Source organism: Leptidea sinapis, chromosome Z, assembly GCF_905404315.1.
Source record: "Leptidea sinapis chromosome Z, ilLepSina1.1, whole genome shotgun sequence".
In the NCBI taxonomy this organism is placed as follows: Eukaryota; Metazoa; Arthropoda; class Insecta; order Lepidoptera; family Pieridae; genus Leptidea; species Leptidea sinapis.
Genome location: NC_066312.1, coordinates 6,411,530 through 6,423,893, shown reverse-complemented (window position 1 = coordinate 6,423,893; position 12,364 = coordinate 6,411,530). Strand labels below are relative to the sequence as shown.

Sequence of the window (12,364 nt, the reverse complement as noted above, 5' to 3'; positions counted from 1 at the left end):
CAGTGACTAACAATTTACAGCAGTGTTTAGCTTGTGTTTAAATAAAACGTTGTTAAGCTAACCATTCACAGTTTGTGTTCGTTCATTCTCACGCGATCCATTTAAAGCAAATGACATATTAATATGACTCAATATTTCGAGTCACATATATTGAAATAGTTTGTTCTACATAGCAATATTTTTTATAAATTCTAACGAAGCAAGACATAAACTTGAGTGTTCAGGAACAAGTAAAGGAACGGAACGCAATTTTTGTCAGCTGTCATCTATCTGTCATCATATTATAATCTGAATCTTCCTTAGGAATATATATATTCGTTAGACACACCTTAGACATGCTTCGGCTCGTGTTTAAATATAAACAGTGTCTAAAGATTGTGTAACGCTATAGAACAGAAAGACATATTCGGTGAAAGTCATGCTCGTGTCGTCACTTTCCGTTCAATACATTTTGTATGATAATTGTTAACATACCTGGTAATTTGGTGCGTCAATAGCTTCGAGTATCTGCTGACCAGATAACGCCACCCATGGTTGAAAGCCATATGTGAACATCTCCCAAAGGCAGACTCCGAAGGCCCAAATATCACTTGCAGATGTAAAGCGTAAGAACAGAATACATTCCGGGGCACACCTTGATAGAAAAAAAAATACAATAGACTGATAATATTGTTTTCAAGTGTGATCTTCTCTTAACTAACGATGTAATATGAGAAGGACCTACAAGTTCTACTAAAATATACAAATTTAAAGGCCTTAAAAAAGTCGAGACAAAATATATTAAGGTCACAAATAAACGAGTGGCGCTATTTTTAACGTTAAACGTACGAATTGATGTTAATGTTATTAATATATTACGATTTTCTATAAAAAGCGTATTTTTAGTTTTTTTTTAACTACTATTTATTAAGTGTCACCTTTGTATCGAATTGTGTAATGTCTACAGTTCTGGCTAAACTTAAAGGCTGCACACCAAACATTTAAGAACGATACAGTCAGTTGTACCATCCAACGATATTATTATGACCGATTATATTATACACTATAATAATAAATACTAAAAGAAAAAATATTATTCAAATAAGCAGGTTGTTGCTATGCGCATATATTCACCTTGTATACGCTTAACCTATGTTCCGAGAGGACATTAACTGTAGCGAGTAGTGTAGTGTAGTTATGTTTGATACACTACCACGATAATTTATCTGAATCTTAAAAATAATAGCCTATAAAGTTTAATTTTTTTTAACATTTAATCTCACAACAAAATTGTTACATCGGCATGTATGACAACGACATAATTGAAATAATAAGAAGAGATGAATTTAAGAAAGTATAATATATATATAATACAATATTTGAGTACTTACCACGCAACCGGAAGTTTTAGTTCCACGTTATAATTCGTTTGGTAATAATCCTTTCCCACACCGAGCGCTCTTGATAATCCAAAATCTGATATTTTTACCTTATTCTTGTTAAATACCAATATATTTCTCGCAGCGAGATCTCTAGAAACGGTAAAACAATGCTAGATGAGAGAAAAAATGCAGTTCAGAGAATATCTTTTGATATTTACATAAAAGATAAAAATATGATTTTATGTCTGTCACAGCCACTTTGTATAGTCTTACATGTATAATAATTAATCTACATTTATTATGTACTATATAGGATAGGTTCGTTAAGGATATAAATTTTCTTAACAGTTATTACCAAAACGTTCGGGGGTTATGAACTAAATTAGAAATTTTCCAACGTAATATATATCGCAACTCCTACGACGTTATTGTATTAACCGAAACAAGGCACTTTGAAGAAATAAATAGTGATGAATTATTTGACAGTCGATATGTGGTATGGTGAAGAGACAGAAACTGTACCCTCACTGACAGGGACGGAGAGGGAGGTCTACTTATCGCGACCCGCATGGACATACCTACAGCTTTGCAGGTCCAGTATCAATCCTCAGCAGATGATTTATGGGTGACTAAATGATTCATATCCTGTATTATATTTATTCAGGCAAAATAAAGGTTTCTCATTTCCCAATGTAATGTATGTATAATTTCCCATTTGTAATGTATGTTCAAAGGCACATAAGTGAATTTGGCAGAAACTGTCATAACCATGTTAACACCAGGAACAGACATAAACTGATGATGCCTACTAAAGGCATAAAAGGCATTTATTTTCTCAAAATTGATTCCTTTAGAATTCTTTTTGATGTCATTTCTTATACTACTACATACTACTACCGCTTCGGAAACAACTACTCGGCTAAGTCGAGTTAGTAAGTCTTTTGTCGGGCGATGTAGGTATAGTAGGCTTTTACAACAAGATCCCAAAAAATGTTCAAAACAAAAGTATTACGTTATTCAAACGAATTGTTAAAAAACGTTTGTGTGGTAAAGGTTACTATAACATAAATGACTTTCTTAATGATACCACAGATTGGGAATGGAGCGACCGCCCTCAGGCTATTAAATAATAAGTTTAATTGTAAAACATATTTTTGATGAAAAAGAAAGCCCGCTGAGTTTGTTGCGCCCATTCTTCTCAGGCCTGAGGCATTCATTTTGGAATGGGTGGCAGTTTTTTTTTGACTTTCAATAAGTGATTTCACATCCTATTTTGAATAAAAATATTTGAATTTGAATCAGTTAGTTACTTTTTAAATAAACTATAGCATATGTGTCATTTTTAAGTTTAGCTAATGGTGTATGAATGGCTATGAAATGTTTTGGACACGTGGAACGAATGAGTGAAGAAAGAATGACGCATCAAATATGTATATAAGGCAAGTCGGTCGCGATAGAGTTCGTAGAACATTCGTCGACCATATTGGGGACTTTTGGGAAAAGGAAAGGTCCCTAGCACCCGCAAACGCATGTATGAAAAGAGTAATGAATGTAGAGGCAGCGCGTGAGGTTTGTAAGGATAGAAGCAAGTGGCATTCTATTGTGTTCTGCCTACCCCGACGGGAACAAGGCGTGAGTGTATGTATGTATGCTAATGGTATACGTTTCTGAAACTGTTGTTCTATTGCAATGTGAAGTCTCAATGACAGAATAATATTGTTGGGTGATTTTGCTATGAGCGGAATGAAGTGGTCGCCAAAAATAGGTTCACCTCATCAAATGCCATCTAATGTGATGATACTGAAGCTCCCAGGAAGAACACTTGATGCACTGAGAGCTCAACCTTAGCCAGATATTATCAAATGATATCACTATTGTATGAGAATGCATTGATCCCTTAGTCCCTGCAGACCCACACCATAAGCCCTAAATTAGTTCAGTAGACTTTTCAATATATTTTTTTAATGTTGCAAGCAGAATTCGATTTTCTTACAATAAAGGTGACTACGAAGCTATGAATAATGACATTAGTATTATAGCTTTCGCTGTGTTTTCATTCGCCCGAGTGTGTACGGCATCAATATTCCTAACTTGACAAACTTAATAAATATTAATTGAACATAAATTACCTATGAATCAGTCTTTTAGTCTCAAGATAAGTCATTCCATCACAGATTTGTTCAGCGAACTCGCACAGGTTTGGTACTGGGAAGTTGCGTCGGAATGTAACCTCACGCAGACATTCCAAAAGTGATCTGAGCGGCGCGAGTTCCGTTACCTGCAAACAGATTTATATAATACATATGGCATGAAGGATATCAAAGGATAATCGGAGAGAGATGCAACAGTCTCGCTAAATACCATACATAACCAACCTATAAATGCTAGTGAAATTAATGGGCAAATGAGACTTAGCATCTTTTATCTCAAGGTGACGAGCGCAGTTGTAGAGCCGCTCAGAATTTTTGGGTTTTTTTCAAGAATCCTGAGCGGCACTGCAGTGAAATGGGCAAGGCGTATAAATGACCATCAGCTGAACGTCCTGCTCGTCTCGTCCCTTATTTTTATAAAAAACCAAACGATCCATATCCAGTACGGAGAAAACATTATAACGGCTTTATCTAAATGTACATTCCTTTTAATTTTACATTAATAAATAATTCGTACTCAGAGTAGTTCTATGTATATATATATATAATATGGATTACTTAGGCTATATCTGGTAATGTAAAAAAACTTAAATTGTTACTATTAAAACATATAGTCCCCGAAATTATATATATATATATATATATGTACTTATACTTATTATAAAAAGGGGACTTGTTTTGCCTATGCTTGTGCGAATTAAGCCCTTTCATACGATACCATTTTGGAACACCGCTCCTTGCAAAAAGAAAATATCAAACTCTGTTTTTTATGACTTTATTACAAATGTACAGTTTTTAGACTTTTCCCTATACTTTTACCCCCTAATTCATAATAGTCTGCTAAGTTAAAGCATTGCTAATTCTCACTCTGTCTTCTTCTATTGACCTAAGTCAGAATGAGAAATAACACTCTATAGCAGCTGTTTTAAGTTAGCAGACCATTATGAATAAGGGGGCTAGTAATTACTAATATAAATAATAGTAAGACTAATTTTATATATTACATTAAAACCATTTGGGATGCCAAATGGAAAACTCTCAACACATATAATATTACTTTTATGTTTACTTTTATCATCTTATAATTTACTTACCAACATAAGGGACTCCATATGTAAAACTACTCCATACAGCCTGACAATATTAGGATGCTCAATGCTATGCATCACAGCTGCTTCTTTAAGAAACTCAGCGGAGTTTGAAGTCATTCGTTCATTACCAAGACATTTGATGGCAACTTGTAACTGAAATTTTCAAATTATTATATTGTACAGGCAAATGGCTATTTTTTTCATATTATACACTAGCTCTACATCCTAAAAGTACTAAAAAATAAGAATTCTACATAATATCAATGTAATAAATTTTTTTCACGTCTATTTTTAGCAACGAAATACGAATTACAAATTCCTATAGAAGGATATTTATAAGAAACAAAAAAAAAACATACATAGCTATTTAAATTAAATACGACCGTTAGTACGCACTTACACTTTTAAAAGATAAAGCGAGTGTATAGTTATTTTTCTTGTTATAAATACTACATTGCTAATAATGTTACCAATTGTACAATTATAGAATAAGATTACAGTACGGAACCGTTGATGAATGAGTTTGATAAGCATCTATTAACGAGTATTACTATCTCTAGAAGTTAAAATAACTCCTATTATTGGAGTCATTTCTATTACTTAAATGACCTCTGATGAAATAAATAAATATTATATTCTAAAGTTGAGAGTCCATTATTTATACTTCGTTCAAGTTCAAGATTCAAGGTGACGGAATTGAGAATCTAAGGCAATCTCAAATTCACTGGAACACACAAAATAATCATCAAAATCGGTCCACCCGTTTAGGAGGTAGTTCAATTGTGAATCTAAACCATTCTCGAATCCACCTGAAGACACACAGAAAGTTTCATTAAAATCGGTCCAGCCGTTTAGGAGGAGTTCTGTTACAACAGACGCACAAAAGAAATATATATACATCAAGATAAGATATATACTCTATTATAATATAGATATATTCTGTGTCCCAATCATATGAATACTTTTTGCGAATAACACTCAAGTATTGCTTGTACTGTTACAGTAACTGGATCATTCTAGAACTATCTCGAACCGTGCAGTACATAATAATATGATCAACAAGATTTTGTAAAGAGCTTTAGGTCAAGGTTACTTTTTGCCTTTCGAATACTCGCGCACATACGACGCAACATTATGATGATAGCAAGGAGCAAATCTATTAATAGAGATATTGTAAACAAGTATTCTTTTGTGCTTGCTTTTATACACTATTATAATGTTCTTATTTGACGATTCACAATTCATATAGCACAGTAGTTGGTAATCCTGACTACTGAGCTTGGGTTTCCAGTTCGAAACCCGGTAAGTGGAAGATTTTGTATGTTGAATATTAAGGTTTGCTTCAAATTGCGTCAGTTAAATTTGCCTTACCCTTTGATTGCCTGTATTCCATGTCCCCTGTTGAACAACCCCAAACTGCCCCATACCTAATTCCTTATTAATCGTTACATCTTCTTCAGAGATAATGTGCTTTGGCGACATTTTTACATATCCTTCAGCCGCCGGAGGTGTATCAAAACATGTTGGTAAAGCAGTTCCATGATTTGCCTGCAAAAAGTCCATTTTAAAGGTTATGAAATACCTTATACCCTACTTTTAAGTGAATGATAATAAATAATAGCAATTCCAACTACCATTTCACGAGTATACATGCAGACTTCTGTTACCCTTCAGAAATCAATGATGCGCTTATAAATAATGTATGATAACTTAAGAGGCGCATTTCAACACATTGATTTGTTACTGTTGCTTAAATTTTTAGGTTGGACTATCCTAGAAACCCGAAATGTGAAAAACGAAAAACATTAAAATCTTTAATAGATATGATTAGATACATTTTTTCTTATCCATTTTGTCACAGGCAGATTCTTACCACTTGGTCTATGTCACTTGGTGATGCCGTATTCACGGGTCATGCAGGTCTCTCTCGGAAAATCTTCGACCAGTGCCGGGAGACACTTGTGTCTTGTATCGAGTCCTCTCTTAAGAAAGTCGCGGAATGGGGTAAATTGAACTTTGTCTAATTTAACCACCAGAACACTCAAGATTGCGCGTTCATCACAAAAAATAAACCATTTCGCTACTCGCGTACATACTCGCCTGGTATCGGAATACTGGGTCTCGAAATTTCGAGCGATTGCAAATTCTGCGGTCATCTGGAGGGCAATACCAAATTGGCTTCGAAGAAACTGGGCGTCATAAATAGACCACGGCAATACTTCAAGCTGGCCCAAATTCTAGCGCTCTACAAAGCGCAGGTCCGGCCACATATGGAGTATTGCTGTCATCTCTGATCTGGCGCAGCCCAGTATCAGCTCGATCCCGTTGACCGCGTGCAACGCAGAGCAGCTATAATTGTCAGGGACCCAGTGCTCTGTGAACGGCTAGACCACTTGGCATTGCGTAGAGATGTCGCTTCATTGTGTGCCTTCTACCCACATTTATCACGGGCCAGTGTTCAGAAGAGGTGTTTCACCTGATTCCTGCCACCGAATTCCACGTTCGCACGACGCCCCAGAAATTAGGATATTATCCCCACCATCTGGATGTGTGGCGGTAGTCCACAGTGTGGTTTTCGAGGAGCTTTCTTCCACATACTACAAAGAATTAGCTTCCTTGTGCAGTGTTTCTGGGACGATACAACATGGGGTACCTTCAAAAAAAACGCGTACACCTTCCTTAAAGGCAAGCAACGCTTCTGTGATTGTAGGTGGCGGTGATCACTGAACACCAGGTGATACGTATGCTTATTTGTCGACCTTTATCATTAAAAAAAATGTGTTAATCATATAGTAATTTAAAAGTCACCAAAATTTTTAGAGATTTCATGTGTCTAAACCATTCCCGACTCATGGTCATACTAGTTTGACTACACGTAATTTTTTCGTCACACCAAGGGCTTTACTTCATCCTGTTGGCAAAGTAAAAGATTTTTCAAAGTACATGAAGAAATAATGGCTCAAGAAAGTTTCATTGCAGGCACACCTCACTAAACAATATAATTATCAAAAATTGTGTGATAGTTAATAAACTATTAACTGTCTTAAAAGAGGACGTGGACATTGACATTGAAAAAAGCCCAAGGTAATAGAGAAAATTTAAATTGATTATTAATACGCAAATGAAACTTATGAATAATTATATATCTTTAGGCCATTTTACGGAAATACTACTTTAATTAAGGTGCAGTAAAACCCGTGGTGTGAAGAGGAGGAATAAAACATTTTCCGTCCAATAGTCACTTGTTATCTAAACTATTGAGAATGTCGAGATCATGAGAATATAAATTGACACATCACTTATATCAATTACCAACAGGGTTTAGTAAAACCCTTGGTGTGATGACGAGGAAAAAAAATTACTCATAGTCACACTGATGTGAAGTGTGTGTCGAGAATGGTCTAAACATATAATAAAACTTCACAGCCTTAACACTGCACAACAATGATTAGTTTACATGTTCAACAATCTTATATACTATGACAGCTATAAATAGTCATAGCATTGGTGCTGGCTATGGTTAGCTTAGATGATTACCTACATAACATGAGGCACTGTTTCATCTTTGACCAGACATTCTCTGTAGTAAGGGACATCTGGTACACTGATTGTGACAAAGTGCTAACTATTAGTGTGTGACCCACCAGGGATGAATGAGTCTGTGTCAATGCAGCTGAAATTTTGCAATTTGAGAATGTCCTTTGGTGGAATACTTATAACACCTCTAAGCACTTCCAGTGATATAATTGTGGTAGAAAATAAAGAGGCCCCATCTTTATGAATAAAGGCCAAAGAAAGAAGCAAATGGAGATATTTTCATCATTTATGATTTAAGCTGTTCTTCATTGTACCTATGGAGTAAAACAAATAAAGGTGGTACTGAGAAGTGCCCACCTATAGGTGATAACAGTACTGACTGGTCTACCATCTACTGATAGTTGTATGTTGTAATTGTTTTGAAGATATATTATGTTTTCATAATAACAACATCATATATGTGAGTGTTCCGAAGAGCTGTTCAACCTGATTCCTGCCACCGAATTTCACCTTCGCACGACACGCCACAAGTTACGATATCATCCCCACCATCTGGATGTGTGGCGGTCCTCCACAGTGCGGTTTTCAAGGAGCTTTCTTCCTCGTACCACGAAGCTGTGGAATGAGCTTCCTTGTGCGGTGTTTCTGGGACGATACGACATGGGTACCTTCAAGAAAAGCGCGTACACCTTCCTTAAAGGCCGGCAACGCTCTTGTGATTCCTCTGGTGTTGCAGGAGAGTGTGGGCGGCGGTGATCACTTAACACCAGGTGACCCGTACGCTCGTTTGTCCTCCTATTCCATAAAAAAAAAAATATATACAGTTATAACTGTCAATTAGAATAGAGCTTGCTTATAGTCAACTATGGATATATATCATATATTTATATAGTAGTTACTAAATCTTGTAAATACAAGCAGTATAAGACTTACATTTTCATGGGTTCTGTTGTGTGTGCGGAATAGCTTTTTGAATCTCATTAAATAATTATGTGGGAAATGTTTATGTAATCGTTTCTTAAATCTTCTCTGCTCTGGTTTTGATAACCCAACATTTACTAAATCCTCTACAGTTACATAATGCAGCTGAGAAAAATTAGTTATGTTTAAAACCTTTCTGAAATCAAATGCATAATACTTATTATGAATATTACCTTTACTCCTCGTCCATAGTGTGGCTTTTAATCATATTGTCTCTGTCACAGCTCTCAGTACTTAGTACGGAAGTTTTATGGGTGATAATTTAATTTTTTTTATAGAAGAAAAAAGATAGAAGTGACTGATCAACAAGCATAAGGGCCACCTGATGATCCAGAGGATAAAACCAGAGGAATCACAAGGGTTCTTATGGTTTCATCCTCTACTCAGCTTCTTTTCTCTCAGAGTGCCATTTGTTTCCGAAGTGGTAATAGTGTCTAGTATAATAGAAATGACATAAAAAAGAATTCTAAAGGAATCAGTTCTGAGAAAATAGATGCCTTCTTTATGTTGCCAATCTTATTAAGTGTCAAATAAAAATACATAATATGAATTCGAAAATCGAATACAAAATGGTATGAGGCGGCTGAGGCATGAACTGGGGGCTCCATGGTGAAAGTCAATGGTCCAATCTATTGCGCCACCGATGCTCTACACTATTGATTGGTAGTACACTTAACTGTTAGAAACTGTAAAACTTTAATTTAACTACCACTATAGATGGATTTTTTGACACTTTCATAAAGTCAAATTTGCACCTGTCTAGTTTTTACGACATTGAAGACTTTTTAATGATATATTAAAGGTAAAATAAAACACAAGCACAAAAAATGAATGATGAATAACTTAAATTCATGCATGTAATATTTGGCGACAGTTTATCACATTCATAAACGTTATACATTGTCGATTACCTACCTGAATTTATCAACGTGATGTCCCAACTCTGCTTCTACTAAAAACTCACGGAGGGATTCACGATCATCTGTAGAGTTGGCTGAAATCGTAAATAATACAATAAGAAATTAGAGATGAGCGTTGTTAAGATGATACCACATGCTTATTAGCGAAATAAGTTTCGTACCCATTTTTCTATATCTTCCACAAATAATACTTTGATTGTTTTCCAGTAACACAATGTTTTATTAATAATTTACTATATTAAATGTACTTTATGAGTTTAAAAAATGTAAATATATTTTTAACTTCTACTATGTACAAGTCTTGAACGTTGTAATAATATTATGTATATACTCAGATAAACTCCTCTCTATAGTATAAACTTTATACCTCCAAACAATGACAATTGACAAAGTTTGGAGTACCTACAACAGCCCACAGATCGCGATAATATGTAGCTACACTAGTACCTGCCAAAGATTAAAATATTATTTTTTACTCTGTTATAACACAGTACCACAGAATACCAACAATAGTACACATTAAGGATCAAAAGTGTAGAGATTAGGGTTTAAACTACAGTTTACACTAGGATGCCGCAGTCGTTCGTCGTACCGCTTCGCTGCGGCGTATATTTGAGCGAAGCGAGGTAAACTAAGTCTGTGTACAAAAACAAAACAAAATTAATCAAGATTTGAGGAATCGGTTCAATTTTGAAATAAATAGCGCGTGCTAATTTTGAATAATTTGTAAATCATGTTTGTTTTTAATTATAATAATTGAATCAAGTGAACATTCAAGATTCTGTCACGACAATAATCTAGAAAATTTCGAAAGCTTTCTATGAGTTAAATTTTTTTATAATCGGTCCAGAAATGACCGAGAAACACAGAAATCCATTGGAATCACCCGGTGGGAGCTCCGCTCAGCTTCGCTTCGCTCAAATATTCTAGAACATATTCTGTATAGTTAAACTATTAAACTGGTGAAATTAAAAGTTATTATAATTAAATAATAGCTTTAAATACTAACAATAATTAAATTAAATAATAATAATAATAGCCTCCTTTGCTATTGAAGAGAACTGCCACGATTTTTTCCATTAAAATTAGAACATATAATTTTTTAGCTATTTTTATTTGAACTATTATCAAAAAGTACTATATTATCATAAGGAAAACCCGGATTTCAGATCCTTGAACCAGGAATGACTGTTACGACACAACGACTGTTATGCTGATGAAATGCGGTTTATTAAACGCAACAACGTGTTGGATGATGCTACGCTTGATCGACTACTCTCGGGAGTGACAGTCTCTACACCAATTACTGATCAATCCCAATCACTTAACGATTAGGCGAACTAACAAACTAATCTGATGTCACCTACAGATTGTAGTTCTGTCGTGGTGGACGTCGAGGCTGACTGTACGTGCCTATGATAATGAGCATTTGAGGGGGCTTTGGAAGATTCAATTCTCGAGTTCAGACAAATACCAGCCGTTTTTCCCACGCATAACCTAACGGTTATAGTGTTAGTTGTGGCTCTGGATCGTATACATGATACTTATTTACAATCTAGCCGAGACCTTGCTGATACACATTCGCATATAATGTACAGCATTGCAGCATACCGGGTTGCTTATGTAAGGTTTCCGGATTCTGATAGGGGGCACGGGTCGCTGGTGAAACACCTCATCGGCAAAAAATGATCTAACAACGTATCAATGCTGCTAGAACCAAGATAGGCAAACTAATCTGTTTTAGATCGGGTAATACCCGCCCAAGAATCATGCGTTTTATGACAAAGGCTTTTGCTGGAACAAATTTAAAACCTAAAGATTATAGTAACTGTGTCACGGTACGAATTGACTATCTAAAGCAGAAGATTTCTGCGTGGGCGAACCGTATCCGCCGCTATAAATAACGCGCAGACAGATATCATCAGAATCGCATCTTCCAAAGTGACCAAAGAAAGGTATAATATGGAATTTGGAAAGACAACGCGCCCGATGATGACTGATTACTGACTTACTGAGCCAAATATGGTTTGGTTGAGATGTACCTACTCTATTTGGAAAAATATTTGGTCAGTGCCCATCACCCACACTGACAATGAATGGATGAATACCGTTAAACGCTCGTGTGAACAGTTGCAACCTATGGCGCCTGTTGTTATTAGCCCTCTTGATGTTACAAACCCAATTAGTTTAACCTACAACTGGAAAAGCCCAGGGTGAGATGGATTACATAATTTTTGGCTGAAATGGTTGCGGTCTTCACACAGGTGCTTAGCTAAACAATATCAGGAAGACATTTTATCGGAAACCCTCCCTTCTTTTATGAC

General features: G+C 35.6%; 2 protein-coding genes across 8 annotated transcripts in view; one reads left to right on the top strand and one right to left on the bottom strand.

The window, feature by feature from the left end:
* The window catches only part of LOC126978656 (activated Cdc42 kinase-like), a 51,345-nt gene extending 40,956 nt beyond the window's left edge, over nucleotides 1–10,389 (bottom strand). For 2 of the 7 annotated variants that reach the window (XM_050827641.1, XM_050827643.1), the window contains exons 1-8: nucleotides 10,202–10,381; nucleotides 10,036–10,114; nucleotides 9,073–9,256; nucleotides 5,974–6,150; nucleotides 4,606–4,755; nucleotides 3,491–3,639; nucleotides 1,371–1,511; nucleotides 475–634 (exon numbers count right to left, since the gene is read on the bottom strand). In XM_050827641.1, the coding sequence (XP_050683598.1) occupies nucleotides 475–634; nucleotides 1,371–1,511; nucleotides 3,491–3,639; nucleotides 4,606–4,755; nucleotides 5,974–6,150; nucleotides 9,073–9,256; nucleotides 10,036–10,114; nucleotides 10,202–10,205 (1,044 nt within the window). In that variant the 5' untranslated portion in view covers nucleotides 10,206–10,381. Of the gene's footprint in view, nucleotides 1–474; nucleotides 635–1,370; nucleotides 1,512–3,490; nucleotides 3,640–4,605; nucleotides 4,756–5,973; nucleotides 6,151–9,072; nucleotides 9,257–10,035; nucleotides 10,115–10,201 lie in introns of those variants that run through there. The other 5 variants (XM_050827645.1, XM_050827646.1, XR_007732661.1 and 2 more) reach the window with 4 other exon arrangements.
* Nucleotides 1–12,364, top strand: part of LOC126978658 (uncharacterized) — a 243,488-nt gene that overhangs the window by 55,813 nt on the left and 175,311 nt on the right. The window lies entirely within an intron of this gene.